The sequence below is a fragment of the Pediculus humanus genome, genomic scaffold, assembly GCF_000006295.1.
Source record: "Pediculus humanus corporis 1103172107393 genomic scaffold, whole genome shotgun sequence".
Taxonomy (NCBI): domain Eukaryota; kingdom Metazoa; phylum Arthropoda; class Insecta; order Psocodea; family Pediculidae; genus Pediculus; species Pediculus humanus.
Window position 1 is genome coordinate 21,372 of NW_002987019.1, and position 20,666 is coordinate 42,037.

At 25.1% G+C, this 20,666-nt stretch overlaps 4 protein-coding genes across 4 annotated transcripts in view; 3 read left to right on the forward strand and 1 right to left on the reverse strand.

Annotated features, from left to right (window-relative positions):
• Phum_PHUM043110 (uncharacterized protein) overlaps positions 1-4,393 on the forward strand; it is a gene marked incomplete at both ends in the record, with an annotated part of 5,542 nt that extends 1,149 nt beyond the window's left edge. Inside the window, 6 exons of the mRNA XM_002423162.1 lie at positions 24-233; positions 354-987; positions 1,132-3,083; positions 3,172-3,671; positions 3,818-4,019; positions 4,346-4,393. Coding sequence (XP_002423207.1) covers positions 24-233; positions 354-987; positions 1,132-3,083; positions 3,172-3,671; positions 3,818-4,019; positions 4,346-4,393 — 3,546 coding nt within the window. The remainder of the gene's footprint in view (positions 1-23; positions 234-353; positions 988-1,131; positions 3,084-3,171; positions 3,672-3,817; positions 4,020-4,345) is intronic.
• A 1,604-nt stretch (positions 4,394-5,997) lies between these two features.
• On the forward strand, positions 5,998-7,886 carry Phum_PHUM043220 (Integral membrane protein GPR175, putative; the record flags this gene model as incomplete). The annotated part of the gene is made up of 8 exons (XM_002423163.1): positions 5,998-6,104; positions 6,254-6,386; positions 6,463-6,625; positions 6,720-6,907; positions 7,016-7,076; positions 7,187-7,373; positions 7,449-7,578; positions 7,722-7,886. 8 exons carry the CDS (start codon positions 5,998-6,000, stop codon positions 7,884-7,886), a joined length of 1,134 nt encoding a protein of 377 aa, XP_002423208.1.
• A 2,013-nt stretch (positions 7,887-9,899) lies between these two features.
• Phum_PHUM043230 (uncharacterized protein) lies at positions 9,900-12,072 on the forward strand (the record flags this gene model as incomplete). The annotated part of the gene is made up of 5 exons (XM_002423164.1): positions 9,900-10,282; positions 10,358-10,702; positions 11,270-11,436; positions 11,772-11,866; positions 11,959-12,072. 5 exons carry the CDS (start codon positions 9,900-9,902, stop codon positions 12,070-12,072), a joined length of 1,104 nt encoding a protein of 367 aa, XP_002423209.1.
• A 234-nt stretch (positions 12,073-12,306) lies between these two features.
• On the reverse strand, positions 12,307-15,597 carry Phum_PHUM043240 (ADAMTS-4 precursor, putative; the record flags this gene model as incomplete). The annotated part of the gene is made up of 15 exons (XM_002423165.1): positions 12,307-12,425; positions 12,500-12,650; positions 12,731-12,888; positions 12,962-13,073; positions 13,148-13,348; positions 13,480-13,619; positions 13,697-13,860; positions 13,974-14,158; positions 14,247-14,389; positions 14,464-14,561; positions 14,638-14,772; positions 14,844-14,949; positions 15,024-15,288; positions 15,401-15,524; positions 15,584-15,597. The coding sequence occupies 15 exons, from the start codon at positions 15,595-15,597 to the stop codon at positions 12,307-12,309; spliced, it is 2,115 nt and encodes a 704-aa protein (XP_002423210.1).
• Between the last annotated feature and the right edge of the window lie 5,069 nt (positions 15,598-20,666).

The window sequence follows — 20,666 nt, forward strand, 5'->3', positions numbered from 1 at the left end:
TTTTTTCTTTTGTTAATAAAAAGCCTCATGTGCCGAAAAAACATAACTGCTTGGGAACTGCAGAAAAAGCAAATCCAAACATATTTAAATCAATTTCGTTCAAAGCAGAAGATGTGGAATTTTTAAACAGTGAAGGAGAAATAGAAGAGCTTAAAGCTTTAAGAGTGGAGTGTTCTAATAAGACTGAAACAATAAATGATTTGGAAGGGCACATTCAAGATCTCAAAATTCAGGTATAGTTTACAATATTCATACAAATTAAAATACAAGGTTTTTAAGTCATTACAACTTAACAGCAATAATACGAAATAATACATTTTAAAAAAAATGGTACTTATTTAATTTTTTTATAGATATCAAATCATGAAAAAGCAAAAATAAAATTAGAATCACATATAGCAGAATTAGAAGTAGCCAAATCTAATTTAGAGTGTATTAAGAGTAATAATAAAAATTATGAGCAACAGATCATTGCACTTCAATCATTAATAACAGAGTTAGAAGAGAAAGAAAAAAAATGGGTAGAAAATAATAATGATCTTCAAATGAAAATTAAGGAAGCTGAAGAAAAAAACAATAAATTAGAAGAAATCAATTTGGATTATGAAAGGAAACTCATTAGCTTAGAAGGGACCATTGAACAGCTAGAAAAAGAACAAAAGAATAAAGATCAATTAATATATGAAATACAACAGAGTGAAGATGCACTAAAAATGAATCATCAAGTTTCAATCGAATGTTTACAAGGAAAAATTTCTACACTAGAGAGTGAAATTAAAGAATTGGATGCGAATAAAAGCAAAAATGAAGCTATTATATTTGGTTTAGAAACTGAAATATCAAATTTAAATCGTACTGTTGAAAAACTAAAGACTGAAAAATGTGAGTTTGAAACTTCTTCGAAAAAGTTACAGAGTTGTTTGGATGAAACCAAGGAAGCATGTGAAAATCACAATAAAACTATAACAGAATTGAAAATGGAATTAGGTTAGTACTAATAATTGTATTTAAAAATATATAAATTTAATGAGATTTTTAAATAATTGTAACAGGTTAGCTGTAATATCTATGCTTAGTATTGTGTAGGAATTCATGTAAAACTTCTTTTAAAAATATTTTAAAATGTTTTAGAAAAACATGCGAAAGAGACACTGGAACTGAAGGAAAAAAATCAAGATTTAATGAATAATATAGAAGAAATAAAGTTTGAAATGGAACAAAATAAAAAATTATTTGAGGAAGAGCAAATGGTGCTTGTTCAGAGTCATAAAAACGAATTAGAAGAATTAAATAAAAAACTTATAACGCAAGAAGAAATTTTTGAATCTGAAAAAGAGTTGTCAGAGACTGAAAAAAGCGAACTCGTAAAGAGTCATGCCGAAGAAATTCTTCAACTTCAAAACGAGTACGAGTCAAAACTTTTGGCTCAAATGCAAGAAAATACAGAAAAAATAAATTCACTTCAAAATCAACTAGATGAAAAACAAAATATTTTAAATCAGACAAATGCTAAGCATTTAAAAACATTGGCCGACTGGGAAAAAAAACTAAAAGAAGCTGAAAATAATTTCTCAAATTTAGTTTGTAAATTAGAAAACCAACATCTCGAAAAAGTTAAAAATGTACAAGATGATTGTTTGAAAAAAATTATAAAACTTGAAGCAAGTTCTTTACAAACAATCGAAACGAAAAATAAAGAATTCAGTATTTTATTAGAACAGTATAAAGAAATACTAGAAGAGGTTAAAGATTTGCTTTCGTACATAGAAAAACAAGATTTAGAAATAAAGAATATCAGCACTCATAATAAAAGTTTAAATTCAAGAATTAGATTAATGTTGGAAGAAATAAAGCTTTTGAATTCTGAAAATAAAAACAAGTGTGATAGTTTAAATAAAATGACAACGAAATATAACGAAGAATTCAGTAAAAATGAACGTTTAAGTTGTAAACTTGGAGAACTCGATACTAAAATTATTCATTTAAGAAAAGATTTAAATAAAAAAGTTGATGAATGGAAAAAATCTTGTGAAGAACTCAAAAAATCTAAAAATTTCAACGAAAAACTTAGCTCCAAAAAAAATGAATTAGAAAAAACTACTTACGAACTTCAAGTAAAAATCGATAATCTAATTAAAGAACTTAATGAAAAGAAAGCAGAACATGAGAAAACAATTAACGAGTATAATGAAGAAATAAGGATGGTGAGGGGTCAATGCAGAAAATTTGAAATCGTGGCTGGAAATACAAGCAAATCATTAGAAGCTCTAAGAATAAGGCTGTTAGAAAGTGAAAAAGAAGTAGAGAAATTGAATACCGAAAATACATCTTTATTAACGGAAATTAAAGAAATTGAAAATGAAAAGAATGATTTAAAAACTAAATATGAAAATATGGTCGAAGCTGAAGTCGATTTGCAAGCTACTTTGGATGAATGTTTTGCGGAAAACAAAAAACTATCGGAGAAATGTAACGAATTAGAATCGACTTGTAATTCATTAGAAAGTAAAGTTAAAAATTTAATTAGCAGCAATGAGAGCTTGGAACGCGAAAAAGAAAATCATATCATGACGATGAAAAATTTAGTTAAAAATCAAGAACTACAATTGATAGAAACCGAAAAAGCCACATTGGATCAAATAGAACAAATTAGCCAAACCCTAACGGAAAAACTGGAATTTTTCATGAAATATTCCGCAGAAAAGATACAAAATTTATCGAGGGAAATTAAAAATTTGAAATTATCAAATCAACAACTTACGGAAGACTTAAAACGAAAAACCTACGATCACGATAATTTATTTACGGATTGCGAGATATTAAAAACAACTGTTGATATCTCAGTAAAAGAAAGTGCCGATTTAAAAAAAAAATTGGAAGAGCAATCTGTTAGTCTTGAAAAAGTTGAAAAAGCGTTAGAAAAACTGGAAGAGGAAAAAAAACGCGCAGAAGAAAAATTAGCAGAGAAAGAGAATGATTGTTTGGCCGATAAGGAAAGATTAATTTCCCTCCAGGAGGAATTCAATGAAAAAGTTTCTTGCTTAAAAGAAGAAAAAGAAATAAATAATCAACTAAAAAATGAGGTAAAGTACAATTTTCAACTTTTTTTTACAATTTCACTTTAATTAACTTTTTTTAATAAAAAAATAATTTATTAACTGTTTAAAACAGGTATTAAATCTAGAATCGGAAGTCAACAAATTCAAAGTCGAAGTTGACAATTTGAACGGAAAAGTTAGGGATTTGGAAGCCGAACTCGAAGCTAAAGATGCTGCAGAAAAATCGTATCAAAAAGAAAAATTAATATTCGTAGAAGAAATAAAAACTTTGTCACGTGAAAAAAGCGATGCTCTCTTCGAGTTGAAAATTGCCGAGAAAAAATTAGAAATGAATGAAAAATTGGTTGATGATATTCGAAATGATAAACTCGACGTTGAAGAATTGTACAAAAAACTCAAAATTGAATATGATGGTTTATTCGCGGAAAAGTGTTGTTTAGACTCTGAATATTCAAGTCTAAAAGAAGATAATGTCAAATTGAGAAAAGAACGTGAAAATTTATTGAACGTAGAAGAGCGTAAAAATTATTATAAAGAAAATTGTCGAAGGTTGGAAAAGGTTTTGGCTGAAACAAAAGACGAAAACACGAGTCTGAAAAATGATTTTAATGCGTTGCATTCTATTTTGCAAGACAGAGATAAAAAATTGGAAGAGTAATTATTATTAAATTTTTTTTTTTTTTGCATTTTAATTCTAAATTACAGGTTTTAGGAGAATGAAATAAAATAATAATAATTATTTTTAGATTAACTAAAAGATGTTCCGATTTGGAATCCCTGATTGGTCCATTCAGAGAACAATTGGAGCATTACGAAACGGAACGATTGCTTATTGAAAACGACAGGGAACAACTTAGAAAACAACATTTAGAACAAGCTGCCGAATTGGGTCATAGAAATCACAAGCAAAAAATTCAACACGTTGTTAATCTTAAAAACACATTGTTAGAAACAAGAAAAGTGAGTTGTTTTGTTTTCTTTTAACGGCGTTAATTTTTTTTTTTTTTGTACATACAATTTCATATTTGATATAACATCTGATTTTGATTTTTCAGGAAAATCAAAAGTTGACATTGGAAATAAAAAATTTAAAGAAAAAAATTCAAAAATTACAAGAACAAATCGGTCATGATCCAAAAAGGCTTTTTATCGGTGGGAAAAGACCGGCTTCGACTCCTTGTAAGTTTTTTTTTTTTTGGTACCTCTAAAAAGTTTTTTTTTTTTTTTAAATTTTAAATCATTTTATTAAATTTGAATTTTTTTTTAGTCAAAGGAAAAAAAAATAGTTCTCTGTTGCCGACATCAACTCCCATAAATACATCGATCACAGTTAAACAGGAGCCAATGAGTCCGGGAAGTCCTTTAAGGAATCGAAACCAGTGAAATTATTTATTTAATTAATAAAATTTTATCTACCTCATTTTTGTTTCGTCCCTAAACGAAATAATAAAATGGTGAAAAAAATCAAAAATATAAAATGAAATTTCTTACATTTATCTGTCAAAATCGCGCACGTCTTTTTTTTTTTTCTTTTTTTTTTTCTCTCTTTTTTTTTCGTTCGCAGATTTTTTATTTTAATGTAAATTATTTTTTTCTCTTCACAAAATAAGAAATAAATTTATATAATTATATATAATAATAAAAAATTCATCCGTAAAATAAATCTAAAAAACGGTTAAAAAGTTTTTTTTTTTTTTTTTAAAATTCTTTTTTCTCTTTCGTAAAATTTTAATTGTTATCATTTTTAGTGGTTTATTAGTTTTTTTTTTTGATAAAGTTAGTTATTAGTAATTTAGTTTTGTGAAATGGTTTTATTTTTTAATAAGGAGAATCATCATCAATGTATTATATTTTTATTTATTTAACTTATTAACATGACTGTTTTATGTTTTTTTTACAAAATCATTGTATTTTATTTTATAATAGTTTGGAATTAGTATTTATGTAGTGCTTTTATTATTATTATTATTATTTATTCATATACTACATTAATTGTTTTAATAATAAAATTACTTTTTGATATGATTTTTTGTTTTGAATTTTTTTTGTTTTTTAAATCGGTTATTCTTGTAACTTTTAGTTATGTTTAAGGAATATACTATGAGAAAGCAAGCACGAAAGTAAATTATTATTATTTTCTTTTTAATAATTTTGCAAAAAAGAAACTTAAATGGAACGATAAATGGGAAACTGATTTTTTATTGATTTTTTTTTTTTTCCCCCGTAACACAACATCCCAAAAAGCAAAGATTAAAGGGCCTCCTAAAATTAATTAATATCCTTTAATTCTGCGCAGAAATAAATTCGACTTGTTGCCTCCTTTATTATACCTTAAATAAAAAACAGAATGTACTTGGTTTTGTAAAAGTTTAGTTATTACATACGGAATTATGACTATGACTTTTATTTCGTTTTAATTTTATTTTATTAAGTTTTGTTATTAACAAATAAATATGCGTAATTGTGAAATTTTCGTAAGCAAATGGTAAGTATTATTTAAAATTAATTTTTTTTTGTCACATTAAATTACAAAATCATTATAAGTCTCCTTATGTTTCACTTTCGCTCATTAGTTTTGATGTCGTATTAATATTGTTTTTTTACGTAATTTCGTTTATTTGAAGCTTTCTAGTTTTGTTTAAAAAAGAAAAAAATAAATTTTGAATTAAAAATTACTTGAATTATTACTCGAGAATTTTATTGTGAGTCCAAAATTTTTCATCAATATTATTGTAAATCATATTGTACAAGTTTTTAAAAAAAAAATTTTAGTATTTTTTTTTTTGTCTTTAAATGGTTTTGCCAACATTTGTAAATTATTGAGTAATACACTTTCGTTTTTAACGTTAAATTTGTTAAAACTATTGTATTATCTATAAAATATAAAACAAACTCATTGTTTTCAATTTTTGTTTTAGAATTAATGTACTATTGAGAAATGGCAGAGGTTATTATTCAAAATTCAAGAAAAATGTATGGAAACTCATCAGATCTAAATTATCACTTTTGTGAACAAATATTGTACATTGAAATAGGAAATTCAAGGTAATTAGTTTTTAATAATTAAGTTTTTGTTTGGTGGATAATTTTTTTTTTTTTATTGTTTGATAACTTATTGAAATTTACATTTTTATTACATTTCATGCTGAATCATGACTTTTCCTTTATTAATTTTTATGTTTTCTTAATTTTAGAATTAAAGCTTGGGATGTTATTATATTTGTACCAAATCTACTATTTTTATTGCTTTTAATCGCTCGATTCAACAGAGCACGTTTAAAACTTCGAGCTACAAGTAGTCCAATATTTATTACTTTTTACGGATTGGTAAATTTTCTTTTGTTCTTTTTTTTTTTTTTTTTTTTTAAATGTTTTCCTTTGTTCACCCTTTTGTTATCTTTAGGTTTTAGTTAATGTTTTAATAAGTTTAATACGATGCTGTGTTTCCATGACCTTAAGTGCAGCAATGATTTCAGGAGGTTACACAGATAAAATTCTGTGGGTTATTGTTAGGTTTTTCATGCTGTCAACAGAAATGTGTGTTGTCATTTTTGGCCTAGCTTTCGGTGGGTACCAGTATTATCAAATCTTTTTTATAAAGTTTTTGAACTGGAAATGAACAAAAATATGATTTATTTTTATTTTTTATTGTTACTTTAGGTCACTTAGACAGTAGAAGTAGCATTCGTTATGTTCTTCTAGCTACTTCTTTTATTTCTCTTGCTTTTTCTATCACTCAGGGTACATTAGAAGTAATTTCTCCTGATACTTTTACATTTGGAAATAATAGCGTTTTCAAACATGGTGGAATGCTTTTCTGGTTTATTACATCTTTCATTTTTGCAATTGTAAGTTTAATTTAATTTCAAGTCTAAGAAGTCTTATATATATTATTTTAAATAAATAAGTAATTTCTATTAAATTATTATTATTATATATGTGTATATTTCTTTTAGGCATACTTTTTGGTTTTAATATTGCCTTGGACAAAATTAAGAGAAAGAATAGTTTTACCGAGTAAGTCGTAAATTTTTACTTTCGAATTTATTATTCTTTTAGCTATAATTTAAATACTTTTAACAGTATTAGGATTAAATTGAATTAATGAAAATTTTTAAAAATTACAGCAAGGCATTCATTTTACTTGTACATATTTTTCCTTGCTCTTTTGGATGTTGTCCAAACTATTGGAAGTGGTTTGCTGTATTATGGCGGTTACGTTTCTGGCCTTTGTATGGTCGATGCCACTTCTTGCATATATTTCACCATGTTTACTCCTCTTGTCTTTCATGCTTTCCTTAACGAATTTTTCAGGTATAAATTAAACTTTTTTTTTTTATAAATGACATATATATGTATATATTAATTACATAAAATAATTTTTTTTAGTATTACCCAGCCTACAATTATGTTTTCGTACAAGGCTCAAGTAGACGACGCCATGGAGGAAGACAATGTCTCTTTACCACATCAACAGTCGTTCTCGTCCTTGAAGACTGACTCTGATTGCATTTACCAAGTCAGTTACATAATTTTTTAATTGTTAAAACTATTAAAAGGATTATTTATATTTACATCAGTATTAATTCGACATTGACACACACACACACACACACGCTAGGCTTAATATCAGGAAATTAATTTTAAATTAATTTTTTCTAGAGTAACAATGTTTATGACAGTACTCATTTTGATAATCGTGCTCCGGTTAATCCATTATATGCCGCAAGCCTTCAGAGCCCAGATAGCATTGCAGGATACAGTATAGATAGTTCGAGCAGTTTGGATGCCAGTTATCAACAAAATGGTAATTCTCAACCTCATTGAAAATGTCTATATTTAAATGTCATTTTGCATAAATGTTAAAAAAAAAAAAAATCAGTTGGTGGTTTCTGAGTAAAAACAATCAAGGTCAATTAAATATTGATATAGATTTTTTTTTTTTTTTGTCTCTCGATGTACGAAGAATTTTAAAACTCAATTATTTAAAACAAATAATTAATTAATTATTATATTGTACGTGTTTTGCTTATTAAAAAGTTGCCTTTCTTTTTTTGGCAATTCCGTCCAGTCTGTGAGAATCAATATTTTGCTCTCTATTATTATTATTATTATTACTAATTAACCGAATATTATTATTATTTTTTCTTTTGTAATGAATGTATCAAATTATTATTCCGCCAACTGATTAAAAACTTTTTTTTTAAAAGTTTCAGCCTATTAATTAACGAAATCAAAGATATATATATATAAAGTATACTCGAAAATAAATTAATATGAATTTTTAATAATGATATTATTAATTAAATTTTTATTAGAGAAAAGAAATAAATAAATAAATGATTTCCTTGTATTTATGCTTAAAGTAACAAAAATTATTATTATTATTATTGAAAAAAAAGCGGGAAAAATTTAAAATTATTTTTTATTTTTTGATGAAGATCTGATTTTAATTAGTTGTATTAATTAATTAATTAATTAATTGGTAAAACGAAAAAAATTTTTTTAGCGAATTTAATATAAAAAAAGGCACATGCATTATTATTATTATTATTATTACTTGCAACAAAAGAGATTTTTATTAATTACGGTCTAAAATGTATTTTCTTAATGGATACATAAATATTTGAAAATTTATATATATATAAATAAATAATATATTTATTAAAATATAAAATTATACAATAGAAATTAAATTAACAAAGCTTATTGTGCTTTTTTTATAAAAGTAATAATAATAATAATAATAAATATATTTGTGTAATGTGTATTATTTTTAATATTTAAGTTGTTGTTTAATTTGGTTGTGAAAAAAAAAAAAAAAAAAAAAAATTGAAAATGAAATTTTTTTTTTTTTTTAATTGAGGAGTGGATTAATTATTTTATACATTCTTTAAAATTAAATTAAATTAATGATCGAAATTAACATTTCTAGTCAGTATAAGCTTTTTATAATAAAGTAAGATGTTAGTCCTAAATAAAAAATTAAAAATAAAACTTTTATTGTTATTAGAAAAAATAAAAAAAGTAAATAATAATAATAATAATCAAATTTATATATATATATACATAAATATATATTTAAGAAAGAAAAAAAAAAGTATTTATTTTATTTTTGAACTTAATTTGAGAGAAAATAATTTATTTTTTATGTAGATTTTACTTTACTTTAATTTTTTTTTTTTTTTTTTTTAATTAAGAAAAAAGATTGTATGTACACTCTTAAAGAGTTGCCAAAAATTATTATTATTATTATGTAAATAAAATAAAATAATTATAGAATGATAAGCATTTTAATATATGATTAATAAATATTAATAAAAATTTATTAAATGAAAAAAATTTTTTTATTTTGTAAATGTTTTGTAAATTACAAAAACTAATTCATTTCAAATTTTATTTAATAACATTTAAAGAAATAATAAGAAAAGTTTTTCTTAATATACTAAATTTTTTATTCAATTTGAAAAAGTGTATAAATATTTTGATGAATATGTGTGAAGAGATATTTTGCTGGTTATTTTAAATTAATTTATTATTATTTATATTTATCTTGACTTTCTCAAAAGGATTATTATTAAAGAAATTAAATGCAGTAAAACTACAGGAAATATAATTATATTAAATTTTAAAAAAAATATTTTAAACTTAAATTTATATTACTCAATAAATAATTATAGAATTGACAAGAGTAGAATACCTTTGTTTTCAGTGCAACAAGACGATCGAATTTCTCCGCCTTTAGACTTATTGCCAACGTACGAATGAGCAACGGTTTATTTGTATACATCACAAGTTTCGTTAATTTAAGTAATTATATTTATTTTATTATTGTAATTCATGGCTTTAAGTGTACAAAATAAGAATTTTTTATCGCTTTTGTCGGCGATAGATATTGATTTAAATCAATTTCCGGACAAAAGTTTTGATGGCTTATTTGAAAATGTTCCCGAGGACATTAGTTTTTTTTTCGATTGGATAATAGATAATATAACCTCTGAAAATGCTCTTACCAAAGTAGAAGAAATGCATTATTTTGAACTTGAAAAAAATAATATGGTACCAAGTTTAACAGAAGTGGATTTTGTTCTTTCTACTAACAAAATTTCTTTTGATGAACTACAAACATTAGATGCAGATTACATTAGTAATTTAATGGTGGAAGATTTGGAGGATTTAAAAGAAACCAACAGAAGTTTAAATGATGTTTTACAAAATATCGCGTAAGTATAATTGTAATTAATTTTTATAAAATTATAGAAACATAAATTGCATTCATAAATTTTGCACTTCTGTAGGCAAGTTCAAACTGAGGTGAACAAAATATTTAATAAAACTGCTGAAAAAAATAATTTTTGGAAAAATGAACTCAATATAATCAAGGAAAAATGCTATGAAACAAATGAATTGTTTGATGCGGCTGTTGAAAATCTCAATGAGTTATTATTAAAGGAACCGAATATTTTAATACAAGGAACTAATTATCAGTCCTTACTTGAAAAAGAAAATGGAATTTTTTGTAATATTGATAATTACAATTTACCACATAATGAAAATTTTCATCGAAAAAATCAAATTCAATTTTTAAACAAAATGGAAGAAAATTTAAAAATTAGCGAAACTTTATTGGCTTTATCCAAAGGGTATGTTATTTATAAATTATTTTCTCATAAATATAAAAAAAATGATTTTAAAATTCTAATTTAATGACTTTATATTATTATTACAGAGCTTTAATAGGTAAACAAAATAAACTTACAGAAATAAGTGAATTATTTAATAATAAATTTAAAAATTTAAATATGCCGAAGATTGGTACAGATCAATTAAATTTTTCAAATATTACTCATGACAAAAATCTAAACACTTTAAAAAAATTAGTGAATAAATTGGAATTGGAATTAAGTGAAAAATTAGGAAAATTAATCACTCTCAAAACTCAAGAAATATTAAATAATTACTTATCGAAAGAAAAAGGCAAGTTTTTTTTTATAATTGAATATGCTTTATTTTCTTTCATAATACTTTAAGCTATATTTGAAAAGTTATGGGTAGTAATTCTATCTATGCTAAAACAGTAAATTATTTTTTTTTTTTTTAGATTTAAGTAATGAATATTTGTTTAAATTAAGTACTTTTAAAGAGTACATTGAAGACAACAATGCAAAAAATAATGATTTGTTAGATATTTTATCTAAACAAATTGAAAGTATAAAAAATTATAAAGATTTACAAAAGGAGTCAGTTTCATTTATCGATGAATATAAAACACATTGTATCAATAATGTTAGAAATTTCGAATTAAAAGAGCAGAAATTTAATGAAACTTTAAAAGAAAATGGTCATTCGTTTTTAAATGAAATTAATGATTTGTTAAGTAATAAAGAAAATACCAATGATGAGGAGAATTTAACTTATGTTAATTTATTAAAGTTAACAAGAAAATCAAATGATGATTCAATTTACATAACTCACAAGTTTAGAAATGAATTGTAAGTATAATTTAATAAAAAAAGTTTAAATTTTAAAAACTGAAAAATGTGTCGAGCATTTAACATTTCAATTTTTAATGAATTTTAACACCATAAAATTTAAATTTAATTAATTACACGATTCTTAAATTAAATTTAATTTAATTTAGGCAATTGTCTGTAAAATCCATATTTAAAAATATATTATGTGGACCCACAAATCAAATATTATTAATACCAGTCGATCTTTTCATGGTATTTCAAAAATGTGTTGAAAAAAATGATGAATTATCTAGAAAGATTAAACGACTTCTCAATAAATATTTAGAAGCCAAAGTAAGTTTACACTTTAAATTATGTCGCTATGATTTAATAAGCAAATAATATGTATGCATATGCCATAATTATTTTTATGTTTTTTTTGTTAGACTTTGGTTAGAAAAAGTGATAGAAAAAATGCACTTTTATGGATTGATTTTGTAACAAATTCAGGAAGTTTACAAGAAATAATGAAAAAATATTCTCGCATCAGCTCCAGATGATTTAAAAATGGTTATAAGGGGAAAAACAAAAAAGGGTAAGTTTATTTTCAATTTTTATTTTTTAATTTTTTTTTTATATGTTCAAATAGAATCCCTACATATTTTTTTCGTTTAAGTTTTAGAAAAAAAATTTTTATGAATTTTATTTAAGGATAAGGCTTGAAAACTAAACTTAAAATCGATTTTTTTTTTTTAATAGTTAGTTATTTAAAAATAATTTTTTTTGTATTTTTATTAATTATTCGATTCATTGCTTTTTAAAATTGATCTCATATTTTCCCATTCTGGTTTTACGTGTATGGGATTTTCGAAATCTATGGTTAGAGGAGTAAAATTTGAATACTGACTTTCTCCTGCAACATAATAGTTTTTTTTTTTTTGAACAAAATTTAATTTAAGATTGCTGTTTTCAAAAAATCGGTTTTACCTTCATTTAAAATTTCAATTAATTTTTGAACGGCCAACGAGTCTACCGTAGCTGTTACTGTTTTATTTTGCAAATCAAAACTTCTTTTTCTTCTAACGTTTAAAAACGTCAATTTGCTTTCCATTTTAGGCATGTTGTTTTTCCCGAATTCCTAAAAAAAAATTTTTTTTTTAAATTATCGACTTAAATGACTTAAATGACCACGTCTTTCGTGTTTATTTGCTTACTTACCAAACATTTTCCACTAACGCAATAAGCTCTTTTCCCTACCGTTCCGCGACTACAATCGGTACCAAAAGGAAACCAACCATCCTCACCCGTAACAAGATAAAACCTGTGCGATACGTTTTCGTCTTGACATGCTACATGACACGGTCGATCAGGATCTTCTGCAGTTTGAGATGACATGTTTAATTTTTGTAAGCCATCACGATAAGTTTATTAGGAAAAAAATTACCGTACCTAATGTTGCTGCTAGTTGAGTACCTAATCCAGAAATTTTTTTAACACGTGATTTATATCGACTGCAAAGACTCGTTGCATACTCGAAAAATGTCGTCTTTTTATTACAATTCTAAAACAAACCATTTAATTTTTTGAATTTTTTCCGCAGATTTTTTTAAGTGTAAACAATTTTCTTTTTGTTACCAATGATTGACAGAGTTGAATATTATATTTAGTCCCTCTTTTTAATACTCTCAAACCCGTGGCGGGTGTTATACAATTGTATCGACAAGGGCCTATCGGTTTCCAACTCGTATAAGAAATTGGTATTTGAGTGAACTCAGGTTTGCAGAATTTTTCGGACGCGACAAACGTCGATTCTTTTCCAGGATGACAGTGAAATTCCTGAAAAAAAAAAAAAAAAAAAAAAAAAATTTTTCTCGGTTAAATTCTTTACAAAAATTTTGAATCCGTTACTCGTGCCTTTCTTTCAATAATTGGAATTTTATTTATTATTAAATATCATTCATTTTTACTTCACATCTTCCGGAAACGCAAAACATTGGATTATTCGTTGGCGTACTGGTACGACAAGAGGTTCCGTCAGGGTAAACCCATCCCTTACTTGTTGCTCCCCCATTAAAAAGACGACACCAGACCGTACAAGCTTCTTCGGCTAAGACAAAAATTAAACCTTTTAGGATTAAATGCATCTTTTCCTGAAATCTGCAGCTGCGCGGGCCTTTTAAATACCGTTTGAATCATTTTTTTGAAATCCCACACCAATTAAATTTTTATCAACTTCTCTTCCTCTTCGACATATTTGCTCGGAAAATTCTTTTACTGTTAAAGGTGGAACGTTAGAGCATTGTATCGCTTCACATGTTTTATACTTTTTATCGTTTCCTTTACAAATTCTTCCACCGTTTTGAGGTCTAAAATTAAATTTTTTTTTTGAAAAAAAAACTAAAAAGTATTAAACTAGGCGATCATGACACTTTTTTCTTTCTTTTTTTTTTTTATAGAATACCTCGGATTGTTGCAAGTTCTAGATACTATTGTTATCCCAGTACTCCCTACTTCGTTATAACTGTTTCCTAAAAGACACGCTGAAGCGCAATCCGAATAAGAACTCCATGAACTCCAACCGCCATCTGTTATTCTTTCAAACATTTCTTCTTGTTCTTTATATATGCAACGACCAAAACGGCACCACTGTAAACGGATATTATCGTAACGGTTACAGAATTTTCATAAATAATAATGATAATAGGAATGACTGTTTTTTAGTGTAATCGTTTACTTTATTTAAACCGCATTTTGTGCCTTCCAAAGCGGGATGAGATGTCCAGGTATATCGTTCTTTGGTACATCGTAAATCCCTGCAAATTTCTTCTATGTTTTGCGTCGGTGACCTTTCGCTAAGTTTTCCATATTTTAACATGCCTAAAATCACAAATTGAACTTTAGCAGTTAAACTAAAATGATAAATTTAGGTTTTTAAAATTTTAAATACTAACATTGTTGATCGGCATCGAATCTTTCCCCTGGGAGTTTTCCTCCTTCTGAATGATCCAATTCTACTTCAGATGTATCGAAAAGGCATTTTGCTTGCGAACTCCTAAAAAAAATATTAAATTTTTTATAAATTTTAGTAGTTTTTAAAAATTATTTTTTCTTCTTCTTCTGCTTACTCTAAAAATTGTCCCAAATATCTGTTACTGCAAGGCGACCAAGTGCTTTTTCCACTTCCCAAAGTCGGTGACATTATATGCGAACTAGGATCGCATTCATTATCAGCTGATGGCCCATCGTGTCTCATACCAAGACTAAAATTTCATAAAATTTGTTAGTTTTGAGAGGAGAAAAAAGAAATTAAACATGGTAGCATGTTTCTTACTTATGTCCTATTTCATGGGCAACGACGTAAACGCTTTCAAAGTGTAAACCTTCATTAACAGTACAACTACTCGATGGTTTACACATTCCCGCCACGGGTGCCAAACCTTTAAAATTATTTCAATCCGTTAAATACATTTTTCCTTTCCTTAGTACGAGTAATACACTGCATACTACTCACCTAGTACCTGATTTGATAGTTTTCCACTTTTACCAATGGCATATAAATCCAATCCGGTTAACATTAGAGCATGATCCCAATGCAACGAAGGATTATTATTTTTCAACGCGTTTTCTTTTTCTTGCCAAGAACAAAAATTATTTAAATATCTATCAATGTCGTGAGATCTTTGCAATTCCGGTGGGTCGGTATAGAGTACTTCCAGTCTTTTCAAAACAAAACTAACGTTAAATTCTAACGAGGAATCATGATACAGCAATTGAACCTGAATTTATGTAAATCCGAATTAATCGCAATGGAAATAAATTTCATTTAAAAAAAAAAAAAAAAAAATTATTCGCGCACGTGCACACACGCACAAGCACACGCACACTTACGGCATTTATCATAGCCAAAACGAATCTAAATAAATTTCTTTCGGTGTCGTTTGGAAAATTATTTTCCATGTGCCTATAAAGGTCTCTATCGATAAAAATGGCCGTTTCCACCTTAACGTTTTTCCTTTGATAATAAGATCTTTTTTTTCTTTTATTATATATCGACGTGTCATTTCTTCTAACTCCTTTTTCTTCATTTTCTTTATTATTATTATTATTATTATTAATATTATTATTATTATTAATTTTAATTATCAAATGAGTATTTTCCGATGAATTATTTAATAATAATGGCCTGATGAAAAATAATTTATTTTCACTCAGAACGAATCCATTCTGGAAAAAAAAGAAGAAAATTATATTTATACAATTTAATTTCAAAGTCCTTCACCGATATGATAATAATAATAATAATAATGATAATAATAATAATAATAATAATAATAATAATAATAATGATAATTTTTTTTTAATAATTATTGTAATTTTAATTTGACCTCATCATTCAAAACAGAAAAAATTTAAATAAACTATTTAAATTTTAATTATTAATTTATCATTGAAAATCAATTAGTTGGCTATTCAAAAATTTAATAAAAATAAAAGTTTTTAATTATACATTTTAATAATAATAATGATAATAATAATAATAATAATAATAATAATCGATTAAATGTTATTGTACTCACTAATCCATCGCAAACATCAATAAATGCTTTTATCTCGTGGTCGTTTTGAGAGTAAAAACATTTTTTATATTTATTAATATTTTTTTTACCAACAAATCGAGTCGAATTATCAAATTTAATTAAATATTTAAAATTAACGTCAAGATTCGATGATGATGATGATGATGATGAATCCCTTTCGGGTCGAAGATTTAATTTAATAAAATTTTTTTTTTTTTTTTCATTTTCGCGCGGAAAATTTAAATTTAATAAATTTTTATTTTTTTCACGTTTAAAAAAAATTTGTAATTTGACCGTCGCGTATTCGACATCTGAAAGCAGACAAATTTTTTATAAATTATTATAATTATTATTAATAATTTTATTAATAATAATAATTATTATTAATAATAATGAGGACGTATCAAATCACGATGGTTAATTTTAATTAGTATTAATTAATAAAAAATTTTTAAAATCAGGTATTGAGTTTCCCCTTTTTAAAATACGTTAGGGAAAAAAAAACGTTTTAAAGTTATGGCCTTGCCATACGTATACCACATCCGGTCAGTAAAAACAATTTTTTTTTTTTTTTTTTTGTTTCTTTTCATTCACAATTCGATAAATCGATTCGGTTGTTGTTACTTCCGGTTAAAATCTTTAATTTTAAACCGGAATTATGGGTAAATGTTTGTAGGATCACCCGGTACGGAAATCATTATTATTTATTTATTTACAAAAACGTGTTTAATATAATTTAAAATTCGTAGCAACTTGAAAAAATTCTTTTATGCGAACGTTAATAAATCTGTGGCTTCTTTATCTAAACAATAGAATTTTCTAGAAAAACTCATATTAAAAAAAACTCATAAGTATTTTTTTTTTATTATTATTAGGTTATAATATATAAAAGGAGTCCCTGAAGTATAAAAATAATTTTTTTTATAACGTTTTTCTTGTCGTAAATTTTTACATTTGAAAATATAATAATTAATAAAGCCGTTAGAAAGAAAGAAAGAGAGAGAGAGAGAGAGTTTGACACCGTTTTATAGTTTACCAAAAAAAAATTTTAGTTGTCAAGTTATTTTAGGTAAAAAACGTTAAAATTATTTTTATTACCGTTATTTTTCCACCACGGTCCGAAAGGTTTCATCAAAAAATTTAATAATTTTTCATTTTCCATATCAAAAAAGCCGCCATTTTTTTTATTAAAATCATCGTCGAATGTAAAATCCTGGAAAAAAAAAAAACAAACAAACCCCCTTTTTTATTTTTAAAATTTTTTTTAACTTGGGTGCGTGTGTGCGTGTGCGCGCGTTTATTTATTACAAATAATTAAAATAAATAAATAAATAAAAATAATACTTGTTTCGTATGTAAAAAAACTAAAAATAATATGAAAATATTTGTTAAAAAAAACATGATTGGGTTTATTCATTATCATCGACTCTTATCAACGAACTAAAAAATATGATACTATAACATTTAAAAAAATTATTATTATTATTATTATTATTTAAACTTCATACTAAGAGAACAAAACTTGTACTAATCCTACTACTACCTACTACCTACTACTCGAGTACCTAATATTTAGTTTACCGGTTTTCATAAACAATGCAATTATTAGGCCTTTAACAATTGTTCACAATACCTGAACTTCTTTTCAAACAACAAAATTATTATTATTATTATTTTTTCGATCGATTTTTATAAATTTTCCGAAAAATTGATGGATTCTCTTAACTAACAAACGAACCTTTTTTGGTAGGTTTGTATCCTAAATCCTTTAATTGTAAGTTTTTATCCTAATCCTCCCATATTATTATTATTATTATTTACGAAATTATTGACAAACGTTTGTTTTATGTTTAAATAATTAATAATTATAAAAATATTTTGTTTATGTGTGAAATAATATAATCGCTTGATTTCTCATATGTAAAAAAAAATTAAGAAATAATTTTCCGACTAAAAAAAAAAAAGTTTTTTTTTACATAATTGATATTATTATTATTATTATTATTATTATTATTGTAAAAAATGTTAGCGTAATTAACAAATTTAATTAATTACGTTATAAACGTATACCTAATTAAACAAAAAAAAGAAAATTTTAGAATAGAAATACTTACATAAATGATTTTTTTCGGTTAAGAATCGTAATAAATAAAAAAATGGCGCCGGTAATGATACAAAAAAAAAAAAGAAAATTTTATTTATTATTTTAAAACATAATTTATATTTATTAATCGAAATAATTTATAAACAAAATTAATTAATTAATTATTAAAAGGAAAAATAAAAGAAGGAGTGAGGTTGAGGGGTGGGGGGAAGGGAGGGAAGGGGAAGGAGAATAAAAAACATATAACTCGCGTTCGTTTGTTTATTCTTCTATTTTATTCTACCGAGAAAAAAAAAAAAAAGGAAAAGAAAATTCATGAACGTTTCCTTCCAAGGTTCGACAATCCTAATCCAGGTCCGTAACGGTTTACTATACGAAACGACGAAGAAGGTTCGAAATTTTTTATTTTATGTGCCGGCCTTTGATTTCTTATTGCGTGTAAAAAAGCTGCCGTAGCCGGTGGACGATAAATTCTCGTTTCCTGTTCTGTAAATAAATAAATAAATAAATAAATAAATTATTTTATTAATTAATATTATTATTATTTGACATTTTCACGAAAATAAGATATACGATGCGTTATGGCGTTCGTATTTCAATATATATATAAAATAAATAAAACACGTGGAGTATTTTTTTTGTAGGAGGATGTAATTAGTAAATATTATTTATGATTTATATCACACAAAAGAAAACTTATAAGAGCTATAAATAATAATAATAATAATAATAATAATAATAATAATAATAATAATAATAATAATTTTTAAGAAAAGGTTGGATAGTTTACTTAATTAATGCCCTCGAGATATTTATTTATGTATACGTACATAAAAAAAATTTTTTTGCATATGTTTACGATTTTTTTTTTTTTTTAACACGATAAATAATACTTGTTGTGTATTTAACCCGCACACCCGCACTCGATTTTTTCTATAATAATATTGTACTATTACAGTTATAATATTATTATCCATTGTCTGTTATTGTTATATATATCCGAGATTTATTTATTTATTATTATTATTCTTTTTGTGTGTGTGCTTCGAACACAATAAACCCAGCGTGAAATATCAAATTTTCTATATATAAATATATATATTAATAATGATAATAATGCGTGTGTGTGAAATGTTTTATTTATATTTCATTGACGTAGAGACTTCAAAAAAAAAATTAATTAATTAATAATGTCGAGGCTTTAAATTTTTTTTTTTTTTTTTTTTTTTTTTTTAAAGTAAGAGAGGAGGGATTTGATACCTAAAGCAGAAAACTTTTTTTTTAAAAAGTGTTTTGACGTGGATTTATATAAGAAACAACAAAAACTCTTAATTAAAATAAATGTTTAAAATAGTATTGACATTTGCTAATAAGATGTTAGAAAAATATAAATTATCATTAGTTCTTATTTATCAACACGTGACACTATTATTATTATTATTTTCTAAAAAAGTAAATTATTTAACGCCTATTTCTTTCTTTCGCTCATTCGATATATTATAATAAATAAAAGAAATTGAAATAACGAAAATGACACGTAAAGCAAACACATTTTTTTTTTTTGCTTCGGTTTTAAATGGAATTATTATCATTAATATAATGTGGATGCTTACGGTGGTGGTGGTGGTGGTGGTTGTGGTGGCTATGCTTCCTTGCGCATCGCGTGGCGGGTTTTTTTTTAGTACCCGTCACGGCTACTACCTCAGAAAGAACAACACAAACATGAGACTTAAAACAGTTTCTTGATGTTGGACTGGAAATCCCGGATGATCCGAAAACTCTATTAACGGGTGTACTCGTAACAAAAATTTTATCATGAAAAATTATTATTATAAATTGACATTTATTTATATATTTTTCGTTTGTTATAAACCCACCACGATCGTGTACTACTACCACTACTACTACAAATTATACCTTATTCCCCTCCCTCCTTCCTCCCTCCTCCCTCCTTTTTTAATACAAAATAAATGTTTTCACATTGTTTATTTTAACGAGATATACGGTAAATTAAGTTTCTTTCCTTTTTTTAAAAAAATCATTTATTTTCTTATCGTACATCACGGAAAATTTAGTTACTAACGGTGATATTCATTTTTTTTTTGTCGTTTTTTATTATTATTATTATCATTATTATTATTAAATACGAGTCGTTTGTTTGAAAAAAAAAAATTTTTTTTTTTTGATCGTAACTTACCTATGGGTTGATCTGGTTTACCAACCATTAAACTATTTCTTTCGTTTTGTGTTAAATCTTCCAAAGTTTTAAAATTTCCTTTTAAATTTTCAAAAAATTGCGGTAAATTACTTAAAGCCCCTAAAAACAAGAAAATCAATCAATCAATCAATCATTCGATTAAAAGGATCAATCCTTATCAATAATTTAAAATGATACTAATACGCAACGGTATCATTGTAACAACATAAGAAAGGAGTTATACGGTTTTATTATTATACCCATATGTAATAGTAA